Source organism: Microcaecilia unicolor, chromosome 4 (genome assembly GCF_901765095.1).
Source record: "Microcaecilia unicolor chromosome 4, aMicUni1.1, whole genome shotgun sequence".
Classification (NCBI taxonomy): Eukaryota; Metazoa; Chordata; class Amphibia; order Gymnophiona; family Siphonopidae; genus Microcaecilia; species Microcaecilia unicolor.
The window spans coordinates 194,885,089-194,910,649 of record NC_044034.1 but is presented as its reverse complement, the minus strand read 5'-3'; the positions used below and the strand labels follow the sequence as shown (position 1 = coordinate 194,910,649).

Sequence of the window (25,561 nt, the reverse complement as noted above, 5' to 3'; positions counted from 1 at the left end):
TTTAATAAAACGATACTGGAGACAAATAGCTGCATTTTTGTCTACAATTATGAATTGTGATATAGCATTGAATCCCTTATGTTTAGTATTAGATAAACATGACACCTTTCCCAGATTAAACAAAGACAAAATAATGCTGTGTCGCAAAGTATGTCTCATTGCCAAAAAATGCATAATGCAGCACTGGACCTCTGCACACCCTCCGACCTTCTGGCATTGGCGGAACCAGGTACACCAATTGCTTACTTGGGAAGCGAGAGAGGCAAAAGGAACATACAAGCAAAAAGTGCGCTTTCTAAAAATTTGGGGGTGTTATTTGGACGGGATGACTCACAGAGGGAGAAGTCGAATCCTTAATACACTAATATTTTTGGGTATCAATTGTGGTAACAGAAGACTCATCTATAGGTTAATAGGGGGGGAGGGGGGTCTTTTGACCGAGTTGTGATATTGGTTATATCATGCAGCTGAGACCAAATGGGTAACAAATGAAAAACATAAGGCAATGGAGGATGATATTATTTTACTTTATTATGTAAATGATGTTGTTTTTTTTTTCTTTTGTCAACAAACTTACAATAGTATGTCAGCTTATCGGAGGGGAGGGATGGGGAAGGGGAAAGGGGAAAAGGGAAAAGGGGGGGAAAAATTATTACAAAATATTGTTGATGTTATACTTAGTTGACTATGATGTATATGTACTAATTTTGGTGTATGTATAACGGTCTGCCATTATGATAATACAATAAAAAAGTTGAAACATAATCAGTGGGATTTGAATTAGAGACTTAAGTATATGTATTGTTAAATAACTTCTGGTTTTTAAAAGAGAAAGAATGTAATCAGATGTATTATTTCTAACTAATATTGGACAATAAGTATGTTTTCAATGAAATGATTTGACTATACACCGTATTGGCCTTGAAGAAGCCAACCAGATGATCAATGTGGAATAATGAATTAGAAGAGTAATATCTGGGGATAATCAGGTTAATACCACGAGGTTTTTTTTTTCTGTTTACTGTTTAATTGATCTCCTTATCTTGATTCACGCTCCCTATTTAGTGGTCTAAGGAAGAGAATAGAATTACCTGACTGAAATAATTCCTACATATTACTTTCTCTGTATTTCCAGCAAGTTGTTTTATCACTTGTAAAAATTTTAATGGTTATAAATAAAATATTTAAAAAAAAAAGAAAATATGCCTCCACGTGTCTTTATATAAAACAGGCTCCCAAAACCAAATACTGACACACATTTACAAATGGCTCCAAAGTATATATGTGCATAAATGGCCACCCAATTTTATAAAAGGCCTTTTCTGTGGAGAAAAACCTTTATAAAAATTACCACATACTGAAAGAATGAAAGTAGAGTCAAAGGTGACCCCTGCTGACTGCTTTTATTGCTCAACTAGTAAAAAAAAGCCCGTTTCTGACACAAATGAAACAGGCGCTAGCAAGGTTTTCCTCGGAGTGTGTATGTTTTTGAGAGAGTGTGTGTGAGAGTGACTTTATGAGAGAGAGAGTGAATGTGCGAGTGTGTGTGACAGAGAAAGAGTGAGACTGGGTGCGAGCGTGTCTGTGAGAGAGACTGTGTGCGTGAGAATGAGAGTGCGTGCCATGGGCCCTCCGCTCCCTCCCTCCCTCCGAGTTCCAGGGCCGTCCCCCTCCCTCTGAGTTCCAGGGTCGTCCCCTCCCTCCGAGTTCCAGAGTCGTCCCCTCCCTCCCTCAGAGTTCCAGGGGACCGAGTTTCAGGTTCCCCCTCCCTCCCAGTTCCAGGATCCCTCCCTCCCCTCCCTCCCAGTTCCAGGGTCGTCGTCCCTCCCTTCCTCCCTTCCAGTTCCAGCACCCCTCCCTACGAATTTTAGAAGTCATCTTCACTTTCTTAAATCTCCTCCATAACAGCCTGATTTGTTGAACTTCAAGAAAGGATGGCTAACAAAGCTGTTAGAGGATGGGCAGGTGAGTGCTAGCAGAAATAAGAACTTAAGTGCCATGCCGGGTCGAACCAAGGATCCACTGAGCTCAGAATCCCATGTATGACAGCAGCTAGGGTCACCTAGAAGCAACCAGCAATTCCCAATTAAGATCACCCCCCTCCCTAATACCCATTCACAAATGCAAGAGGTGGCTACTGCCTCCCATACCTACCTTGCTGATTAATAGACCTGCCATCTAGCATAAACCCTTTTAAAGGAAGATATCCTATAAATGTTCAGGTCAACTTATGGCAACAAAGTTTTATTTTAAGTTGAGTGGAAATATGCTTTCTTAAATTAGTTTAAAATCTGTCAGTAAGTAGTTCTGTGGGGTGTTATATAGTTCTAACGCTACTTAAAGGGGTAAATAACCATTCCTTTAAACCTGTTCCATCCCACCCATGATTCTATAAATCTCACCATCCTCAGTCCCTAAGAGAGAGAATATTGGACACAAATTGGATATTAGAAATAGCAACATTCAAAATCTAGTAGGAAGAGCATTTCAAACTTGCAGGACACTCTCTGAGCTTAAGGTTGCCATATTCCCACAAAGGAACTTCACAGGGACACTCCAGCACAAAACGATTGAATTGGAACTGTAGGGGTATTTCCCTGTGATCTAGCCTAAGCTGGTCTTGGCCTTTACAAGCCTATGACATCTTGACCAAATAAGATGGCTGCTGCAACTCTCTGATCTGCACATCTCTGTGTCAGCAAGATCCAGCTTCAGCTTGCGGAAAATCACTGACAGGCTTGCTGAAGCCAAGGACATTCTGTGTTCCAACCATCCCCCTTCTATCTCGGAGAACCTGAGAAGGGAGGCAGAGCCATGGCACCAGAAGTTACCATTTCCAAGGTCACAAAACAAAGAACTCTTCTTGCCCATGCACTGGACTGTACGAGAGAGAATTGGTCAAGGCTATCACCCAACAGAGAGGTCTGGAAGAACGCGGGGAGAGGGGGAGAAAAAGTTAGTCGGAGACCCTCGGAGGAGGAGTACCTATGAAGGACCTGAGAAATCCAGCAAGGCTCGGGGTGAGCTAGAGACTGTATGATACCAACCTTGTGACCTGCATAACTGGTGCAAATACCTGTGGCAGAGATTTTGGCTCTGATAACCAAAGGAGAGACGGGAACCTGCTTGTTTGCTGAGAAAGACCTGCACTACATAGGACACAGACAACTGAGATAGCGTCTGGGGAGATTCTGCACCGGTCTCATCTGAAGCCGTCATCAGGACAGCGTGGTGAGTGAGATCACAGTGATATATTTCCTAGTCTGGGGTTAGGCAGTGGTTTTATCTAAGTACGACTGGTTTATGTCAGCTCTTGGTCAGGGAAAGCTGCTAATGTGTATTTTGCATAAGATGTGATAAGTTTCATAAGGATCATTAGGATATCATTTGTACTGTTCTAATCATTACTGTACATAGTCTCAGGATAACCAGAGTGTAGTTAGACAATATATTTTGTTAGTGTGCATATCAGTAAGAGATATTATATTGCATATAAGCTATTGCAGAATGTTTCTATTTTTCTACCTGTAATAAATAATAATAATTATCATCTGTGACGTGGCTTTGGTTCTTTGGCGAAGAACAAACCACTGGCAGGGTGCCAGCAACAAGGTTCCTTTATAATATCCCCTAGACTGAGCGGGAACCTTGTAATAAGTATTATCAGGGAATAATTATTACCCTAATTACTTATTTTCATCCTACAAATGGGAGCTTGCGTCCAGGAATGTCATTCAGTTGATAACAGTTTATACCCTGTGATAAAGTCAAATCCAGGATAGTTGGGTTAAGGCAGTTTCAGTCTGAAATACAAGTCCCAGAAGGCATTGCAGGCAAGGAGCTAGAGGGTGATATGAAGAACCCGGACTGGACTCCTAGCTGCAATCAGGGAAGACATGGGTGTAAGCCGGCAGGTTGTGTAGAGTGGCTGCCACTAGGCAGAAAGAGAGTTGGGAAACCCTGTGTGCAGGAGCTCATCATTGGTCTCATTAGTCTAATGCTTAACTCAGCTGGTTTGAGGAAGCTAATGGAAGGAGAATGATTGGTGGTGGTAGCTGAAGCCAGGGATTGATTAGGCAGGTGGGAAGGAGTCCCAGGGGTGGAGTTCAGTTCAGGAGAGAGAAGGAGAGAAGCAGTTGCAGGCTGAAAATCCTTGGGCAAGGAGGTCCCTAAAGTACTGGTAGTTACAGGCTGAAAATCCTTGGGCAGGGGGATACCTAAAGTACTGAGGCAGGCTGAAAATCCTTGGGCAAGGAGGTCCCTAAAGTACTGGTAGTTACAGGCTGAAAATCCTTGGGCAGGGAGGTCCCTAAAGTACTGAAGCAGGCTGAGATTCCTTGGGTGAGAGGAAGTCCCAAAAGTATTGAATTCATTGTGAAGCTGATGCAGGGGAAAACCCTTGGGTAGAAGGAGTCCCTAAAATATTGAACTCTCCTGAAGGTAAAGAGGATAGAAGGTAGAAAATGCTGCTTGGTGACTGAACTGGGATGAGGAACTGAAAGAACTGTTTGTCTTGGGAATGGAATTACTGTTTATTGTGCCCTGGATAAAGAGCCCAGACTGGAGCCTGTAAGCCTGTATTGAATCCTGGTATGTGCTATGCTGCTGTTGGAACTGTGTACTAGAAACCTGCATGGAATAAAAGTCCTTAAGATTGAAGTTACTGGTGGACATCTATTTCTTCATTGTGCCGGGAGCCTGTGGCTGGAGGAGATTGTTCTATCCTTGGCTGCACAAGAGAGGTACCTGGTTACAACCCGTAAGTTTGTTTTCTGTTTCAAAAAAATCCTAAGCTGCACAAGTCTGAGCTTTGTGTTTACATTCTCTTACTGTGTGTTCACTGAAGGCTGTTGAAGGTGTCTGGTAGTCGTAAATCTGTTGCTTTTGCCAGATTTATGATCTGGCAGTGAACCAGGTTTTTTTTGTTTGTACTAGCTGTGTTAATTGCTAGCTGTTTTCTTTTTCTTTCTTTCACTTTCCTGTCCATACAGTGTCAGTATGGCGGCACCTAGCCATAGGCTCTCGCCTCTAGAAGTAGCAGTGTTTGATGCAATGGTGGCAGGGGGCCAGTCTAAAACACTTACGGAGGGCTCTCTGAAGTCTATGTTGTCCTTATTTCGCAAAGAAGACGCACAAAGTTTCAAAGCATATGAGGTAGTCTTCAACCAAATCTTGAAGGTAAAGCATAGATTGACTGTTCCAGCATTAGTGGAGCTCTCATGCACCCTGCTGGCCAAATTGGAAAGTGCAAGTTGTAATCGCTCTACATTGCAAAACGAAATTCAGCAGTTGCAGACTGAAGTTGACGCCCTAAAGAAAGAGAGACTTGATTTACAATTGGCTCTTGAGAGCAAAACTTCACAGGCAACTGGTGGAGGGAGGGGTGACAGAGTTCCCATAATCATGGTATATGCGCCGAATGTGTGGGTCTTCAAGACAAATGTGCTGCTTTAGAGAAAGACAGACTGCATTGGGTACAGACTGCCCAATCTTTACAGACTGATTTGAGGCTGAAAAATGATTCCCTCTCTGCTAAATCATATCAATTAGAGGAGGTGATGCGAACTTTAAGTTTGCGAACGAAAGAAGTAAATCACACTCACTCCCGGCAACAGGAGGAGAGAGAAATGCATCACGATATGATTTCTGCTTTGCGTAGGGAGTTACAACATGAGAAAGGGAGTCATAGCTTTGCTCAGTAGGCTTGGCATAAAGCCGAAGGAGAACTAGCGGAGTCCTGGGAGAAAAATAATACACTGTCACTGCAGTTCTCAGGCTTTGCAGGATAAACAGATGTGTATAAAAGCACTCAATCAGCATAAGGGAGACCTAGAGATGTTGCGGAAGGAGGTATGTGACTTGGTGGATGAGGCTACTGCTACACCAACGGAGTTGCAGGATAGGGATGACGTGAGATCACCCAGCCCTGTGCAAGAACAATTTTGCCTGCCTGAATGGGTCCCTTGTAATGAATTAGAGCAGGAGTCTAATCCTTTTCAGTTGACAGCGCCTCCCCGGTACAGTACTCTTGGTCCGCAGACCTTTGACTGCATGCCGGAGCACAGGCTCCGCCCAATCCGGTCACGGAACACTGTATCCCCCCATGAGGACACTGACACTAGTAATCAGAGACTCCCACCAGTCAGGTCCAGGAATACTATGCCCACTGATGAGAGTCATGGAACAATTGGTCCTATGCTCCTCCCAGGAAGGGCACAGCACAATGCACTTCCTGATGAGGTCACTGGTACCATTGGGCCTATGCTCCGCCCAAGAAGGGCACAGCTTTCTGTCCTGCCTGTGCCACACCCAAGGAGGTCACAGCCCTCTGCACTACCTGATGACATCAACAGTACACCCGCACCACCATTTTCGTTCCCTACTGGTGAGCAGCGGTATTCCACTCAAGACACTTAAAAATAACACTTTATCTAGGGAACAACACTCCCAAACAATGAAGACTATTCACACTATGATCAAACCTTTTAAGGAGTCTTCTAAGGTATCCATACATGCTCATTTGCGGTCAGTCCATGAAATCTTTAAGACTTTACAGGTCACTGCAGAGTCAGATAAACTGGCTTTACTGAAGTGGACGTTTGACGAAGAATGTCAGATGTACTTGGAGGCTATAGTGGAAGACAACCCAGACCTGTTTACTGTGGAACAAGCTTTGAAGGAGCGATATGGTCTGTTTGCAGATGACACGGAAGCAAAACGGGTGGCCTATAATATGCTCTGTGGTCCCAAGGAGAGTCCGCGTGAGTGGGCCTTTCGCTTGAAGCAAGCCTTTTTCCAGGGGCAGGCCATACCAGACGCAAAGGATCTTGAATTTGGTGAATTCAGAAATCTTTTTCTGAAAGGGCTGCCTGAACAAGTGAGATTTCACTTGACGGAACAACAGAAAGAACCTTATTCCAAGCTTCTGAAACAGGCAGATGAGATTTTTGATATGTGTCGCGCCCGGCCCACGGTGGAGGCACCCAAACCCGCATCAAAGCATCGCAGCCCAGGGGCTCAACCCAGTGTTTGTGCAGTCACATCCACCCTTGCACTGGAAAACAAGGTGTCAAGTCCGTCGACACAATCACGGCCTAGCAATACCCAACCTCGCCAGCCAGGTGGCACCGCGCAACTTGCGGTGCGTGAAGGACAACAACAAGACCCGAATAAGAAGCATTTTAACAAAAGGCAGCGGGCTCAGGATAAGATCAGAAAGTAGCAAGCACAGATTGAGCAATTGTTGGCGCAACTGCAACGAACAAATTCTGAAACCGCACCTCAGCCATCCTCTTCACAAAACAGAGGATGCAACTTTTCAAAGAACAAGGAGAAGCCTTTCGGGCCACCCACGACTGGGCCTATTGTCAACTCCGTTGAGGTGGAGCCTCTGTCCATGCCTGAGGATGACCAGGCATGACTAGGCTTGGATCCACCTACACCACCATCCATGCCCACAGTGCAGGTGGAAGCCGTGTCGGCTGTCAGTGATGAGTCTCCTGTGACCCAGGCTGATGTCCACCCCCTCTATTATGTGACTCGATTAAGGAAACCAGGTACTTTATGGGTCAACTTACTCCTAAAGGTTACAGATATACTGTGGAGCTGTTGATTCAACAGACATTTTCCTGTCAGGGTCTGCTGGATACAGCCTCAGAGGTGACTTTGATTACCCAAGGCCTGTTTCAGAAACTTGAGGCATCTCTAGGGGGGGGGGGGGGCGGCGGGCGGGATGTGCTGAGTGTCACTCCATGCGATTTATCCCTAATGGCTTATGGCAACCAGAGCATCGGTACTGTGGGACAGGTTTGGCTTTCATTACAGCTCGGTGAGATGAGTATCAAACACCCTGTCATCATTACCACCAGTGCTGGCGAAGAATTCTTAATTGGCAATGATCTGTTAAAAAGATTGCGGCCTGATTTGGATTATGACCATGAAGTCATCTGGGCTCAAGTCACAGGTCCCCTTCCATATAGGAAGGTACGACATATGAGCAGAGTCAGTGGTTCCAGCTCTGTGGGGCTTAGGGATTCTCCATGTCGTATTAATTTCCAGACTACAGAAGACCCTCTCACCTAGAAGATCCAGTTGAGTGGTGCACCAAGGGGGGAAGTCCAGAATGCTGAAGTAATCCAAGTCCAGACAGATCGGATAGCTGACATCGTCATCCATGATGACAAGTTGGAGATTGTTTTGAATAACCCGCCTATGACGAATGACTCTCCAGATGATGCTACAGACATACCTCAAGAGATCACGGCATCCTCTTCCAGTCATGAGACACCACCACATCCTTGCCGGTTGACTGACATCCAGCAAAAGGATGATGCTTTCACCATTCCTGTTCAGATAGCTGACATCCAAACACTTCAGTCCACTTTGCTGTTGCCTAGCAATGTCTTCATCATCAGTGACACTCTGTTCTTCCGTCTGTGCAAGTCTGTGCAACTTCACTTCAGTAAGTGTTCTTCCACTTCGGTCAGGTACCTGGACAAGGTGCCAAGACGCTCGTGGGAATGTGCAGTCTCCCTTTGACCGTGGGACAGAAGACGTTCACCCACCACTTCTCTATTGTGAAAGGCCTACAACAGCCCTTATGCTTGGGCTCCAATTGCCTTGTGCGACTGGGAGTGTATGTGGATCTGGTGAACCTTGTCTTGTGGAGTAGACTTGATGGCAGCCCCGTGGAATCCGAGGTAACGCCTGTTAGCCTGAAGTCTGGACAGACCATACCCGAGGTCTGTGAAGTAGTCTGTGATAAAGATGTGATCATTCCGGCAAGAGTGAGGGATTTTTCCATCAAGCTCCATATTGCTCAGGGACAGCGTCTGTTGGACAAAGTGGTGTACTTCAACCCTCATGCTCATTTTCGGGACCTAGGGTTGTCCATTGGTGTTCTGCCATGTTTGGAGGTATCTGATGCTCCTTTCCACTTGTTGGTCACCAATCCGCAATCAGATGAAGTTGTTGTGTCTAAAGGAGACCCTTTTGGGTTTCTGGTGGGACAGTCTTTTCCTGATGTCGAGGTAAGTTTGCCTCTTGGAACACCTGCCGGGGGGGGGGGGGGGGGGGAGACAGAGTCTGTTTACCTCTCCCAGAGGCCTCATATCTCTGGATTTCATGTGGCCATATGATGCAATGGATTCACAGGTGCAGTTGGAAGACGACTTCTTGATTTTGTCCAGAAGGATGTCTCTACCCCAGAGGTCTAGAGGGGTGAATTCTGTTGAAACCTCATCTCTGCAGGCGGACATTGAAGATCAAGTGGAAATTCCATCCAACCAACCTTTCTCAGAGTTTGATGCTATGGTGAAAGATCAAGTGGAACAGGCTGATGCGTGTACTACTGACACAGAGAAGATGCAGTTGACTGAGTTGCTGTACAAATACAAGGACTCGTATGACTGTGGCTGTAGACTCGTATGACTGTGGCTTTACAGACCTGCACGTCACCAGAGTGCCTACAGAACCAAATAGTAAGCCTGTCTTTGTGCGCCAGTATAAGATTCCATTGGCGTCCTATGAATCTGTGCAAGAGATTCTCAATACCTTGGAGGCCAGGGGCATCATTAGGCAATGCAACAGCACATACAACTCCCCTCTGTGGCCCATCTTGAAAAAGAACAACAGCTGGAGAATTGCACTGGACTACCGTCAGCTGAATAAGCGAGTATCGTTGTCCAGGTGGCCGATGGCTCCACTGAATCAGAGTCTTGCTACTATCAAGGGGGCTAAGTATTTCACCAGCTTAGACTTGGCATCAGGGTTTTGGACCGTACCTGTACATCCACATGATCAGTATAAACTGGCTTTCACCTTTGGGAAGAAACAGTATACGTGGAACAGAACTCCCTTTGGTTTTCTCAATTCACCGGCTGAATTCAACATCTTCCTACACAAAGCACTTCCAGATACTGAAGCTCGAGGAACTGTAGTCTATGTGGATGATATTTTGATCAAAAGCCCTACCTTTCAAGAACATTTGTCAGAGATTGAGCACGTTTTCAGACAGTTGACAAATGCTAGAGCTAAATTGACATTGGCCAAAGGACAATGGTGCAAGAAATCTCTGAATTACCTAGGGTATGAAATTTCTGCTGAGGGTCTGTGACCTCAGAAGAAGAGAGTTCAAGCCTTACAACAGCTGAAAAAACCCACAAATCTCACAGAACTTTGTTCCTTTCTGGGAATATGCAATTACTCCCGACAGTTCATAAATAAGTATGCGGAGATCACCCGACCATTGGTCAAGTTATTGAAGAAGGATGTACCCTGGACTTGGGGTCCAGAGCAGGAGTCTGCTATGCAGGAGCTGAAGGAGCAGCTCAGCCGCTTTCCATGCCTCGCGTACCCTGAGGGGGGTCGTGAGTTCTACGTTGACCTGGGATACTCCAATCACTCTATGAGTGCTGTCTTGTATCAGAAATATGATTCTGATAAGCGGATTGTGGCCTATGCCAGTAAAGGCCTATCCGAAGTGGAAAAGAAGTATTCAGACAGTGAGAAATCCTTATTGACCACGGTGTGGGCTCTGCAACATTTCCGGAGTTACATCCAAGGGGAGAAGCTAATCGTGGAAACTTGTCATCAAATCGTTAGTTTCCTGGGTAGCGACCGAATCAAATCCGGTCGGCTGTCCAACAGCAGAATAGTCTCCTGGACACTGGCTCTTCAAGGATGGCCTCTAGAGGTAAGGTATGCTCAAAAACATCACAATGTAGTAGCCCAAGGTATGGCTGACCTGCATGACTGTGCAGGACATGATTCCTTTGCAGGTAATCCTGAAACAGATATCCCACCACCAGAGGTAGAACCTCATCGACACTACCTGTATGATGAGAAGATTTGTACTACCATGCCCAAAGTCTATGTGGATGGTTGTGCCTACCGCCATGACACAGACCATGAGTTGGTTGCAAGTGTGGGAGTGGTATGGAATCCAACCGTTCGTGGAGAGACTTTGAAGCACAGCTTGGGTTCACAGACAAATCAGTACGCTGAGATTGCTGCAGCTTTGGTGGCGGTACAGTCTGCAGTTCAGAAAGGAATTAGGGAACTAGTCATCTGTACAGACTCCAATTATGTGAGACAGAACTTTGTCTCTCATCTACCCAACTGGAAGCAGAACAACATGCTAAACTCGAAAGGAAAACCGGTACATCATGGAAGTTTGATTCTGGCCTTAGATCGCCTGGTATGGGACCATGACATGACCATCCATTGGAAGAATGTTAAGGGTCATGCCAAAGTTGATAGTCCTGACAAGATAGGGAACGACTTAGCAGACCAACTCGCCAAGGAAGGTGCACTCACCAGAGAGCCATGGCGGTTCTCAGAACCTGAGACATTGGCAGTTCATGCTGTCACTCGACGGCAAACAAAGCAGTCGAATAAGACTCCCGTGTTCCAGTGGTGCAGTGAAGTCCCATCATTTGATCTTGTAACGGCTCAGAAATCGGATCCAGTGGTTGGACGATTTTATGAGTACATCCAGAATCCGCAAGAACATCCATTGACAGAAGAGGAGTGTCAATCTGAAGAACTGAGGATACTCTATACATCCAGGGAGAAGTTCAAGATCCGACAGGACCTGCTTATTCGGACGAGTAAGCATGGCATTGAGCAATGGGTTGTGCCTCAGACATATCGTGGCATCATGTTGCAACATGTTCATGATGAACCATGTGCAGGACATAGAGGGGAACTCATCACCTATGAGACCTTGAAGCAAGTGGCTTATTGGCCCCATATGCGTCAGGATGTGAAGCTGTATACCCGAGGTTGTCTGACCTGTTGTCGGTTCCAGCCATCTTCTCCATCCCATCGGGCACCCCTCAGGAAGAAGGGTATTGCTATGCCCTGGTCAGATATCCAGATTGATTGGGTTGGGCCTGTGGTTCAATCCACCCGAGGCAACAAGTACATGCTTACTGTCACCTGCATGTTCACCAAGTGGGTGGAGTGCCTACCTGCACCCAATTACACTGCTGAGACTACGGCTACCTTACTACTGAATCATGTGTTCAGCCGGTGGGGTTTGCCCATGTGAGTGGACTCAGACCAAGGATCCCAGTTTACCGCAGAAGTGATCCAACACATTTGGAAGATGCTAGGCGTGAAGAGTAAACTACACATTGCCTACCGACCTCAGTCCTCAGGACAAGTGGAAAGAGCTAATCGTACCATTGTCACCATTCTGAAGAAGAACGTGTCCTCCTCAGGTAAGGATTGGGACATGAAGTTACCATTGGTCCTCATGGCCATCCATGCCACACCCCATCGGTCTACAGGAGTGTCACCTTTTGAGATGATGACAGGTAGGGAAATGATGTTACCAATTCATTTGCTTTACAGGACTAATGATGTGAACTTGTCCAGTGCTACTTCCTCTCATGAGTATGTCACCCATTTGCGGCAGCATTTGCAAAGTGCCTTTGCCTTTGCCCAAAAGAACTTGGAAAGTAGTGCTAGAGGTAGGAAAGCCTACTATGATCAAGGGACTACCTTCAAAGAATACTAAATTGGCGACAAGGTATTCTATTTCAATTTCGCCAGAAACAAGGTAAAAGAAAAGAAGTTTCTGCCCAGTTGGCATGGTCCTTTCCCTATAGTGGAAAAAGCTTCACCTGTGGCTTACCAAATTCGCCTCAGAAAAAATTCTCAAGGTGAAGATAACTTTAAGTGGGTCCACATCAATCAGCTGAGACCATGTCATCCCAGTCATTTGGTTCCAGATACATGCATTGTTGAAATGACACAAACTAACCATGAAGCAGAATAGCTTCGTCTTCTTTTGTTTTTCAGCTACAGAGAAAAAACAAAATCTTGAAGATTCGGTGCAGTTGCCAACCGGAGTAATCCTGTTTCCATTCCTGATGTCATTCTTCAAGATGTTCCTGACGCCCTGCTTCCTAAGCCATTGGTGGTTTTCAACATTCCTTCCCCTTGTTCCTCATGATTTCCATTGTAGTCATGACTGTTGGAGTTTTTCTTTGCCCAAGAATCATTCTTCTTGTTGGGGGGGGGGGGGGGGGGGGGGGGGAATTTGTTTGGTTTTATTTTTATTTCAACTGATCCAGTGTTCCTGAAAGTGAAGTTTTGGATGTGTTTGTTTGTTTTTGGGACATTTCATTGACTTTCTTTTTGAACTGTGCAATGCTTATGTTTGAAGACTTTCTTCATCATCACCATTACGTGGACCATTTTGTTCCTGTTTGATGTCTTTTTGATGTGAGAAGTTGTCCATTTACACCTCATCATTCATCACGGTCCACCCTATTGACTTTGGTTTGGACATTATGTCGTTTTACAGTCTAAAGACTCTCATATTATTGACTTTGTTAGACTTTGTGGAGGTCAATCATGAGTAATTCTCCACGGTGCAACAGTTAGTCTACTATCATATTAAGGACTAATCTGCTTATGCTTTGCCATGCATTTTATGATTGAGTGTTAATTATCAATTATCATCAATGTTAATTATTAATTATCATCAAGAAGCTCAACATCATCACCCTAGGCCTAAATAGGGTCAATGGATTCATGATGTGAACAGGTGTGAACAGATTTAGCTACTCTGAGAATAGGATTACCATATTTGCAGAGGCAAAAAAATTAAAATAGTTACTAGCTTTGCTAAAGAAATATTTAATTGTAGCAAATGTGTAAAGACTTTTATTTAATGAACACACATCAAACAGTGACTGACTTACAGTACAGCAGCAAAGAATAATCTACTTTTCAGAAACTTCCAGATTTGAGTTTGACTGAGTCTGAGCTCAAGTGTGCTTATCAGAAGAGCTGATATCCCTCCACAACTTTGGCTGGCTGCTGGAGATACGTGTGAGAATCTTTGAATGACATACACTTAAAAAGGCGGTTAATCAATCCCAATAAATAAATAAAATTGTGCTGCACAAACAAAATTCCTTTGACAGATTCAACCAGCAGGGAAACAGAGAGGAGCGTGAAATCCAGTCTTCCAATGAGGGTCCAGTAACCTGTTCCCAGTGAGTCACAATCTCACATTAAGCAAAGGAAAGGCACATTTTATGTAAAGCGAATGCTACATACCTGTAGAAGGTATTCTCCGAGGACAGCAGGCTGATTGTTCTCACTGATAGGGTGACGTCCACGGCAGCCCCTCCAATCGGAAACTTCACTAGCAAAGGCCTTTGCTAGTCCTCGCGCGCCCATGCGCACCGCGCATGCGCGGCCGTCTTCCCGCCCGAACCGGCTCGTGTTCGTCAGTCCCGTATGTAGCAAGACAAAGACAAGGGAAGACACAACTCCAAAGGGGAGGCGGGCGGGTTTGTGAGAACAATCAGCCTGCTGTCCTCGGAGAATACCTTCTACAGGTATGTAGCATTCGCTTTCTCCGAGGACAAGCAGGCTGCTTGTTCTCACTGATGGGGTATCCCTAGCCCCCAGGCTCACTCAAAACAACAACCATGGTCAATTGGGCCTCGCAACGGCGAGGACATAACTGAGATTGACCTAAAAAATTTACCAACTAACTGAGAGTGCAGCCTGGAACAGAACAAACAGGGCCCTCGGGGGGTGGAGTTGGATCCTAAAGCCCAAACAGGTTCTGAAGAACTGACTGCCCGAACCGACTGTCGCGTCGGGTATCCTGCTGCAGGCAGTAATGAGATGTGAATGTGTGGACAGATGACCACGTCGCAGCCTTGCAGATCTCTTCAATAGTGGCTGACTTCAAGTGGGCCACTGACGCTGCCATGGCTCTAACATTGTGAGCCGTGACATGACCATCAAGAGCCAGCCCAGCCTGGGCGTAAGTGAAGGAAATGCAATCTGCTAGCCAATTGGATATGGTGCGTTTCCCCACAGCCACTCCCCTCCTATTGGGATCAAAAGAAACAAACAACTGGGCGGACTGTCTGTTGGGCTGTGTCCGCTCCAGGTAGAAGGCCAATGCTCTCTTGCAGTCCAATGTGTGCAGCTGACGTTCAGCAGGGCAGGAATGAGGACGGGGAAAGAATGTTGGCAAGACAATTGACTGGTTCAGATGGAACTCCGACACAACCTTCGGCAAGAACTTAGGGTGAGTGCGGAGGACTACTCTGTTATGATGAAATTTGGTGTAAGGGGCCTGGGCTACCAGGGCCTGAAGCTCACTGACTCTACGAGCTGAAGTAACTGCCACCAAGAAAATGACCTTCCAGGTCAAGTACTTCAGATGGCAGGAATTCAGTGGGTCAAAAGGAGGTTTCATCAGCTGGGTGAGAACGACATTGAGATCCCATGACACTGTAGGAGGCTTGACAGGGGGCTTTGACAAAAGCAAACCTCTCATGAAGCGAACAACTAAAGGCTGTCCTGAGATCGGCTTACCTTCCACACGGTAATGGTATGCACTGATTGCACTAAGGTGAACCCTTACAGAGTTGGTCTTGAGACCAGACTCAGACAAGTGCAGAAGGTATTCAAGCAGGGTCTGTGTAGGACAAGAGCGAGGATCTAGGGCCTTGCTGTCACACCAGACGGCAAACCTCCTCCACAGAAAGAAGTAACTCCTCTTGGTGGAATCTTTCCTGGAAGCAAGCAAGATACGGGAGACACCCTCTGACAGACCCAAAGAGGCAAAGTCTACGCTCTCAACATCCAGGCCGTGAGAGCCAGGGACCGGAGGTTGGGATGCAGAAGCGCCCCTTCGTCCTGCGTGATGAGGGTCGGAAAACACTCCAATCTCCACGGTTCTTCGGAGGACAACTCCAGAAGAAGAGGGAACCAGATCTGACGCGGCCAAAAAGGAGCAATCAGAATCATGGTGCCTCGGTCTTGCTTGAGTTTCAACAAAGTCTTCCCCACCAGAGGTATGGAAGGATAAGCATACAGCAGACCTTCCCCCCAGTCCAGGAGGAAGGCATCCGATGCCAGTCTGCCGTGGGCCTGAAGCCTGGAACAGAACTGAGGGACTTTGTGGTTGGCTCGAGATGCGAAGAGATCTACCAAGGGGGTGCCCCACACCTGGAAGATCTGTCGCACTACATGGGAATTGAGCGACCACTCGTGAGGTTGCATAATCCTGCTCAACCTGTCGGCCAGACTGTTGTTTACGCCTGCCAGATATGTGGCTTGGAGCACCATGCCGTGACGGCGAGCCCAGAGCCACATGTTGACGGTTCCTGACACAGGGGGCGAGATCCGGTGCCCCCCTGCTTGTTGACATAGTACATGGCAACCTGGTTGTCTGTCTGAATTTGGATAATTTGGTGGGATAGCCGATCTCTGAAAGCCTTCAGAGCGTTCCAGATCGCTCGTAACTCCAGAAGATTGATCTGTAGATCGCGTTCCTGGAGGGACCAGCTTCCTTGGGTGTGAAGCCCCTCGACATGAGCTCCCCACCCCAGGAGAGACGCATCCGTGGTCAGCACTTTTTGTGGCTGAGGAATTTGGAAGGGACGTCCCAGAGTCAGATTGGACCAAATCGTCCACCAATACAGGGATTCGAGAAAACTCGTGGACAGGTGGATTACGTCTTCTAGATCCCCAGCAGCCTGAAACCACTGGGAAGCTAGGGTCCATTGAGCAGATCTCATGTGAAGGCGGGCCATGGGAGTCACATGAACTGTGGAGGCCATGTGGCCTAGCAATCTCAACATCTGCCGAGCTGTGATCTGCTGGGACACTCGCACCTGCGAGACGAGGGACAACAAGTTGTTGGCTCTCGTCTCTGGGAGATAGGCGCGAGCCGTCCGAGAATCCAGCAGAGCTCCTATGAATTCGAGTCTCTGCACTGGGAGAAGATGGGACTTTGGATAATTTATCACAAACCCCAGTAGCTCCAGGAGGCGAATAGTCATCTGCATGGACTGCAGGGCTCCTGCCTCGGATGTGTTCTTCACCAGCCAATCGTCGAGATAGGGGAACACGTGCACTCCCAGCCTGCGAAGTGCTGCTGCTACTACAGCCAAGCACTTTGTGAACACCCTGGGCGCAGACGCGAGCCCAAAGGGTAGCACACAGTACTGGAAGTGACGTGTGCCCAGCTGAAATCGCAGATACTGTCTGTGAGCTGGCAGTATCAGGATGTGTGTGTAGGCATCCTTCAAGTCCAGAGAGCATAGCCAATCGTTTTCCTGAATCATGGGAAGAAGGGTGCCCAGGGAAAGCATCCTGATCTTTTCTTTGACCAGATATTTGTTCAGGGCCCTTAGGTCTAGGATGGGACGCATCCCCCCTGTTTTCTTTTCCACAAGGAAGTACCTGGAATAGAATCCCAGCCCTTCTTGCCCGGATGGCACGGGCTCGACCGCATTGGCGCTGAGAAGGGCGGAGAGTTCCTCTGCAAGTACCTGCTTGTGCTGGAAGCTGTAAGACTGAGCTCCCGGTGGACAATTTGGAGGTTTTGAGGCCAAATTGAGGGTGTATCCTTGCGGACTATTTGGAGAACCCACTGATCGGAGGTTATGAGAGGCCACCTTTGGTGAAAAGCTTTCAACCTCCCTCCGACTGGCAGGTCGCCGGCACTGACACTTGGATGTTGGCTATGCTCTGCTGGAGCAGTCAAAAGCTCGTCCCTTGCTTTTGCTGGGGAGCCGAGGGGCCTTGCTGAGGCGCACGCTGCTGACGAGAGCGATGCGCGCTGGGGTTTAGCCTGGGCCGCAGGCTGTCGAGAAGGAGGATTGTACCTACGCTTGCCAGAAGAGTAGGGAACAGTCTTCCTTCCCCCAAAAAATCTTCTACCTGTAGAGGTAGAGGCTGAAGGCTGCCGGCGGGAGAACTTGTCGAATGCGGTGTCCCGCTGGTGGAGCTGCTCTACCACCTGTTCAACTTTCTCTCAAAAATATTATCCGCACGGCAAGGCGATGTCCGCAATCCGCTGCTGGATTCTATTCTCCAGGTCGGAGGCACGCAGCCATGAGAGCCTGCGCATCACCACACCTTGAGCAGCGGCCCTGGACGCAACATCAAAGGTGTCATATACCCCTCTGGCAGGAATTTTCTGCACGCCTTCAGCTGCCTGACCACCTCCTTAAAAGGCTTGGCTGCTCAGGGGGGAGCGCATCAACCAAGCCCGCCAACTGCCGCACATTGTTCCGCATGTGTATGCTCGTGTAGAGCTGGTAGGACTGAATCTTGGCCACGAGCATAGAGGAATGGTAGGCCTTCCTCCCAAAGGAGTCTAAGGTTCTAGAGTCTTTGCCGGGGGCGCCGAAGCATGCTCTCTAGAACTCTTAGCCTTCTTTAGGGCCAGATCCACAACTCCAGAGTCATGAGGCAACTGACGGTGCGCATCAGCTCTGGGTCCCCATGGATCCGGTACTGGGACTCGATCTTCTTGGGAATGTGGGGATTAGTTAGAGGCTTGGTCCAGTTCGCCAGCAATGTCTTTTTTAGGACATGGTGCATGGGTACAGTGGGACACTTCCTTAGGTGGAGAAGGATAGTCCAGGAGCTCAAACATTTCAGCCCTGGGCTCGTCCTCCACAACCACCGGGAAGGGGATGGCCGTAGACATCTCCCCGGACAAAGGAAGCAAAGACAGACTCTCGGGAGGAGAAAGCTGTGTCTCAGGAGAGGGAGTGAGATCGGAAGGAAGACCTTCAGACTCCTCGTCAGAGAAATATCTGGGATCTTCTTCCTCTTCCCACGAGGCCTCACCCTCGGTGTCAGACACAAGTTCACGGACCTGTCGGAGACCTCACCTCGGGTGATGGGCCAGCCGGCGCCACGCTCGACGGTACCGGTGGCGCAAGCACTGCCGGTACCGGAGTGTTAGGGCGCAACAGCTCTCCCAGAATCTCTGGGAGAACGGCCCGGAGGCTCTCGTTGAGAGCGGCTGCAGAGAAAGGCATGGAGGTCGATGCAGGCGTCGACGTCAGAACCTGTTCCGGGCGTGGAGGCTGTTCCGGGCTGTCCAGAGTGGAGCGCATCGACACCTCCTGAACAGAGGGTGAGCGGTCCTCTCGGTGCCGATGCCTGCTGGGTGCCGACTCCCTCGGCGACCCAGAGCTCTCGGTGCCGACACTGGAAGGAGACCGATGACGATGCTTCTTCGACTTCTTGGAACGAAGCATGTCACCGGAGCTTCCCGGCACCGACGAGGAGGACGTAGAATCCAGCCGTCGCTTCCTCGGGGCCGAGGCCGAAGGAGGTCGGTCTCGGGGGGGCTGTACCGCAGGAGCCCTCAGGGTAGGGGGAGACCCACCCGAAGGCTCACCGCCACCAGCAGGGGAATGGACAGCCCTCACCTGCACTCCAGACGAAGCACCACCGTCCGACAACATCAGCCGACGAGGTCCCGGTACCACCTACGTCGATGCAGCTGTCCGATGTCTCAGCGCCGATGCAGAGGGCCGATGCCTCGATGCACTCGATGCACTGGTGGCCGAGGATGAAGTTCTGGACGCTGAAGACGTCGATGCACTCGATACCCCCGGTGCCGATGCCGACGAAGAGCCCGAGAACAAACGTTCCACTGGGCCAATCTCGCTACCTGAGTCCGCTTTTGCAAAAGGGAACACAGACTACAGGCCTGCGGGCGGTGCCCAGCCCCCAAGCACTGAAGACACGACGCGTGCCTGTCAGTGAGCGAGATGACCCGGGCGCACTGGGTGCACTTCTTGAAGCCGCTGGAAGACTTCGATGTCATGGGCGGAAAAATCACGCCGGCGAGATCAAAAGTCGAAATGGCGGAAAAGGCACCCAAAAAACAAGGGGAAGAAAACTTCGACCCGAGGCCTAAAAGCGGCCTACCCGACGACGAAAGAAAACTTACCGGGCGAAAAAGCTGAAAATAGCGGGGGGAAAAAAGGCCAGAGTCTTTTTTCACACAGAATGGTTTTTTTTTTTGAAACAACACGACGAACGCACGAGGTCGACTTTGCGGGGCCCGACACGGCGAAAACACGACCGTACCGAGCGCGGACAAAAGAAGACTGACGAACACGAGCCGGTTCGGGCGGGAAGACGGCCATGCATACGCCGTGCGCATGGGCGCGCGAGGACTAGCAAAGGCCTTTGCTAGTGAAGTTTCCAATTGGAGGGGCTGCCGTGGACATCACCCTATCAGTGAGAACAAGCAGCCTGCTTGTCCTCGGAGAACCTACAGTACCACTTTTGTCCACATGCTGTCCTTACTCCCAGCAGACACAATTCAGGACCACAGAATGGACATACCCATTCCTAGGGATATGTGTTGGACCACTGCTTGCCAAAAGTTCTGGGTATCTATGCTATTTGGAAATAAGGTGACCAGAACTGCAGATGGTACTGAAGGTTTGGTCACACTGCAGATCTGTACAGAATTGTTTCTATATTTATTTAATAAAAATATATCCCACTCAATTGTTATTGTTCTAGGTGGGGTACAATCAAATATTCATAATACAATCAAATATACAGTAAAAGTAAATGAAAACAAAAGGTTCAGAAATACAGGATGGACCTTGGTAACAAACAGTTGTACAAATCACGTTTTTCATCTGCTTGTGAAAAATACAAAACTTCACGTGTCCTAACTGCATTGGTAAGGTGATTCCATCAAAAAAGGTCCAGCAATAGAAAAAGACCTGTTACGTGTTTCAGTCACCTTGTAAGAATTTGAGGTGGACAGTCGTAATAAATTGCCAGTCCCAGAGCACAGTTGGCTTACTGAAGAATAAAGTTGTATCCATTGAATAAAATAAAATGGGGCATCCCTCCCAAAGCTTTAAAAATTATGCACAACACCTTGAATCTCACATGCCAAAATAACATGAACCAGCGTAGCGATGAAACCAGTGAGGTAATATGATCAAAATGAGAACTATCTCCGAGTTCAAGTGGTAACACCAGCAATCCATATGTAGACATCTAAGTGGTTTACAGTGTAAAAAAAAATAATAGGGGTAGAATCGGGGACAACTGGATGAAAACTCAGAGGTATACAAAAGAAAGAGAAGGTACATAAAGGTGAATATAATGAGGGAGGGATATATTACAATGCCTTCAGGGGAATCGGGGGAGGAGAGGGGAACAGATAGGACAAAAGCTACATTCATTTTACGGAGGGATCAGGGTTCCAGAAAAACCTGAGAGAATGTGTGCTTTAAGGCTGCTCTTAAAACATTCAATGCAAGAGTTTGTTACTGATTGGAAGAGGGAGGGCATTCCAAAGAGTTGGGTACAAGAACACCAGAGCAAGTGTTTCGTAGACAGTCAAGCCATATGTGGTGAAAGGAAGGGACAAATGAGCCACCAAATTCTGGACAGAGTGAAGAGCTTCTAGTATAGATAAAAGGCAGACCCAACAACAAAGAATTATAATAATCCAGCCGTGAAGAACAATTGAAAATCTACAGTTGCCAAAATACTTTTTCAACTGCCAACATAAATGGAGATGATAGTAAGAACTAGAAATCGAAGCTTTCGCAAAAGGCTTCGTAGTAAAGGCTAAAATAAATCTGTTTTGTTTTACATTCTTTTTTCTAATATTGTGGCAATCTTTCCGCCTTTTTGACAGCGGATTAACTGTCTAAACTAAATGATAATGCCAGTATGGTCACTGCACTGTGGATCTCAGTGCTGAATATGTGCTGAGCATTGGTATCGGCACTTAACTTAGCATGATGACTGTACCAGTTGAATATTGGCCGGATAAGGCCTTTTATCCATTTGCCAGCAGGTGATGAATGCGTAACGCAGACTCAGGAGTAAAGTCAGGAAGTATTTTTTTCACAGAGAGGGTGGTAGATATGTGGAATGCCCTCCCGCAGGAGGTGGTGGAGATGAAAACGGTAATGAAGTTCAAACATTCATGGGATAAACACAAAGGAATCCTGTTTAGAAGGAATGGATCTATGGAATCTTAGCAGAGATTGGGTAGCAACGCCGGTAACTGGGAAACAAAATGGGAGCTGGGCAGACTTCTACGGTCTACGCCCTGATCGTGACTGAATAGATAGGGATGGGCTGGAGTGTAAATTTTAAGGGGCTTTGATGTTAGCTTCAGAACTTAGTACAAGAACAGTAGTGGGGAGACTTCTATGGTCTGAGCCCTGAGAATGGCAAGGACAAATCAAACTCTGGTATAACGAATCACATACCATATAAAATGAGTTTATCTTGTTGGGCAACTACTGGATGGACCGTACAGGTCTTTATCTGCCGTCATTTCTATGTTACTTACTAAGTCGGGTTATGGTGGCCGTCAGCAGCGGTAAAAGGCGTGCAGGCTCGGCCCTTCTCTCTCTGTCAGCTCTGGTCCGCCCTCATTTCCTGTTTCTGCAAGGGCGGGAACAGAGCTGACAGAGAGAGAAGGGCCGAGCCTGCACGCCTTTTACCGCAGCTGCCGGCCGCTGTAAACCCGACACTTGGTAGTGAAGATGACTTTTAAAATTTGGAGCGAAGGGAGGGAGGGACGACGACGACGACACTCTCATGCGTGTGACGTCGCGTTCCGTGGCCTGGCAACTCTGCAGCGTTCCCTTCCAGTGATTGGTCACTGCTGTTTGTGACGAACCCGGAAGTACATGACATCAATTCAGGAGATGGATACAGCAGAGCACGAATGCTTCAAGGCTTCCCTTTCACAGAGTCAGCTTCAGAACGTTGGAGGTGCTTTTTTATTATATAGGATAAACTAACGTCTGTCTAACTCTGATCAATGCTTCTTAATCTGTGTGTGGGAGAAGAGATCTGGACTGAATGACATCTGTGAAAGAACTCATGCTGTTATCTGAATTCATACTCTAACAGGAACTAATGTTTGGAGGTCCTGCTTGCCTGGTATGGTGGGTAGGGTGTTGGAACAGCAGGGACGAGAAAAGACTGGAGGTTCTCCCCAAACACCACAATCATGATTTGAATCAACCCCAACAACTCTGACTGAGGCTAAAAGACAAAATAATCAAGAAGGGTTACTTCTCTGATAACAAAACGGGCTTACATAAATACGATCTTTCCAATGTTAGGACAAATCTTTTTTTGAACATTGCCTTTTCACTAACAAGCCAACAAGCCAGATTTATGGGTTTGGTGAGGGACTTTGTTTTGCAGTACAGTGACTGTTTTGAAAACTATTTCTTTTTAAAGTTGCACTGTTGTGTTTATTGTAAAGTACTCGAGGAGCTGGACTGGATGCCAACAGAAATATGTCTAGTCTCAGCTCAGTTTTCAGTTATCTCCACCTGCTGGTGGATGGACACAACTATCCCACAGGTGATGGAATAGTGAGAACATATGTAATGGAAAGACCAACTGAAATGTACAATGTTGGCGGAAATGTGGTATGCTGGGCAGATGGACATTGTCCTAAGATACAAATTTTTGGCATCCCAGCTAGACCTTCTCTTTTTTGCATTTTTAAGGTATAGTAACATAACATAGTAACATAGTAGATGACGGCAGAAAAAGACCTGCACGGTCCATCCAGTCTGCCCAACAAGATAAACTCACATGTGCTACTTTTTGTGTATACCTTACCTTGATTTGTACCTGTCCTTCTCCGGGCACAGACCGTATAAGTCTGTCCAGCACTATCCCCGCCTCCCAACCACCAGCCCCACCTCCCACCACCGGTTCTGGCACAGACCGTATAAGTCTGCCCAGCACCATCTCCGTCTCCCGCCACCGGCTTTGCCACCCAATCTCGTCTAAGCTCCTTAGGATCCATTCCTTCTGAGCAGGATTCCTTTATGTTTATCCCACGCATGTTTGATTTCCGTTACCGTTTTCGTTTCCACCACCTCCAAGCATCCACTACTCTCTCCGTGAAAAAATACTTCCTGACATTTTTCTTGAGTCTGCCCCCCTTCAATCTCATTTCATGTCCTCTCGTTCTACTGCCTTCGCATCTCCGGAAAAGGTTTGTTTGCAGATTAATACCTTTCAAATATTTGAACGTCTGTATCATATCACCCCTGTTTCTCCTTTCCTCCAGAGTATACATGTTCAGGTCCGCAAGTCTCTCCTCATACGTCTTGTAACGCAAATCCCATACCATTCTCGTAGCTTTTCTTTGCACCGCTTCAATTCTTTTTACATCCTTAACAAGATATGGCCTCCAGAACTGAACACAATACTCCAGGTGGGGCCTCACCAACGACTTATACAGGGGCATCAACACCCCCTTTCTTCTGCTGGTCACACCTCTCTCTATACAGCCTAACAACCTTCTAACTACGGCCACCGCCTTGTCACACTGTTTCGTCGCCTTCAAATCCTCAGATACTATCACCCCAAGATCCCTCTCCCCATCTGTACCTATCAGACTCTCCCTGCCTAACACATACGTCTCCCGTGGATTTCTACTCCCTAAGTGCATCACTTTGCATTTCTTCGCATTGAATTTTAATTGCCAAACCGTAGACCATTCTTCTAGCTTCCGTAGGTCCTTTTTCATGTTTTCCACTCCCTCCGGGGTGTCCACTCTGTTACAGATCTTAGTATCATCCGCAAATAGGCAAACTTTACCTTTTAACTCTTTGGCAATGTCACTCACAAATATATTGAATAGAATCGGCCCCAGCACCGATCCGCAGACGGAACCTTCCAATCTACATCCTGCAGATTGAAATCTCTCAACAACAGCACCTCTCTTTTCTTCCCCAACTTTTGAATACCAGCGATCAGATCTTTATCTAGGTCCTCCAATTGTGTCGGGGGGTCTGTAGACAACACCCACATGGACAGAGGTTCTATCCTCTCTTTTTAAGGTGATCCATATCGCTTCTTCCTTTCCCCAGTTCCCTGTCATTTCAGTCGCTGTGATATCATTTCTCACATACAGAGCTACTCTTCCACCTTTACGCCCCTCTCTATCCTTCCTAAAAAGATTATAGCCTGGTATGTTTGCATCCCATTCATGGGAACCATTGAGCCATGTCTCTGTGATTGCAACTATGTCCAAGTCTGCCTCCAAGATTAGGGCACGAAGGTCATGAACTTTATTGCTTAGACTGCGAGCATTTGTGGTCATCGCTTTCCATCTACATTTCCTAGAATGTATTTCGGTTTTAGTGATTTGGGGGTGTCTTTTCTTTTTGGGTACCTTCATATCTTTTTGTTCCACCTTCTTTGCTTTTTCTTTCGCCTCAGTTTTATTTTCAGGAGCATCACAGTGCTGTAGTGGAGCAAAAGAATTCTGTAGGGGCAAAACTTGTGAGGGCGGATGCTTCTGTGTCACATAACGAATCCTGCCTGAGCCTACTGTGAACCATCTATTCTTAGGTGGTATTATCCTTTGAGGCAGTGGTGAGAATTTGGTATGATTCTGTGCAGTATGATTTTGTGCAGTCCTAGAAGTTGCTTTAAGTGCATTCAATTCCTGCTTTACTTTGCTGAGCTCCTGTTTTAAACTAGCAAGCTGAAGACAGATAGGACAAGCTTTAAGTCTCCAGAAGCTTGGTCTTGAAACTAAAGCACCACAATTATTACAGAGAATAAAAGTCATCTTGATTTGTTGAAATGGGTATGAACAGGTGTACTATGATGGGGTTGTAATTAGGGTGGGGTTAATTTATGATACGTAGTATATTTGGTAAAGCTATATAGGAAGTGTCAGTCATGGGGTGGGTGGGCTTAAGCTAAGACCTATGGAATGTGTTTGCTG

The 25,561-nt window shown here is 47.1% G+C and overlaps 2 protein-coding genes across 2 annotated transcripts in view; both read right to left on the bottom strand.

Moving 5' to 3' along the window:
- GTF2H1 (general transcription factor IIH subunit 1) overlaps window positions 1–25,561 on the bottom strand; it is a 1,055,813-nt gene that overhangs the window by 615,356 nt on the left and 414,896 nt on the right. The window lies entirely within an intron of this gene.
- Window positions 1–25,561, bottom strand: part of TSG101 (tumor susceptibility 101) — a 273,450-nt gene that overhangs the window by 115,860 nt on the left and 132,029 nt on the right. The window contains exon 4 of the mRNA XM_030202449.1: window positions 22,715–22,807. Coding sequence (XP_030058309.1) covers window positions 22,715–22,807 — 93 coding nt within the window. The remainder of the gene's footprint in view (window positions 1–22,714; window positions 22,808–25,561) is intronic.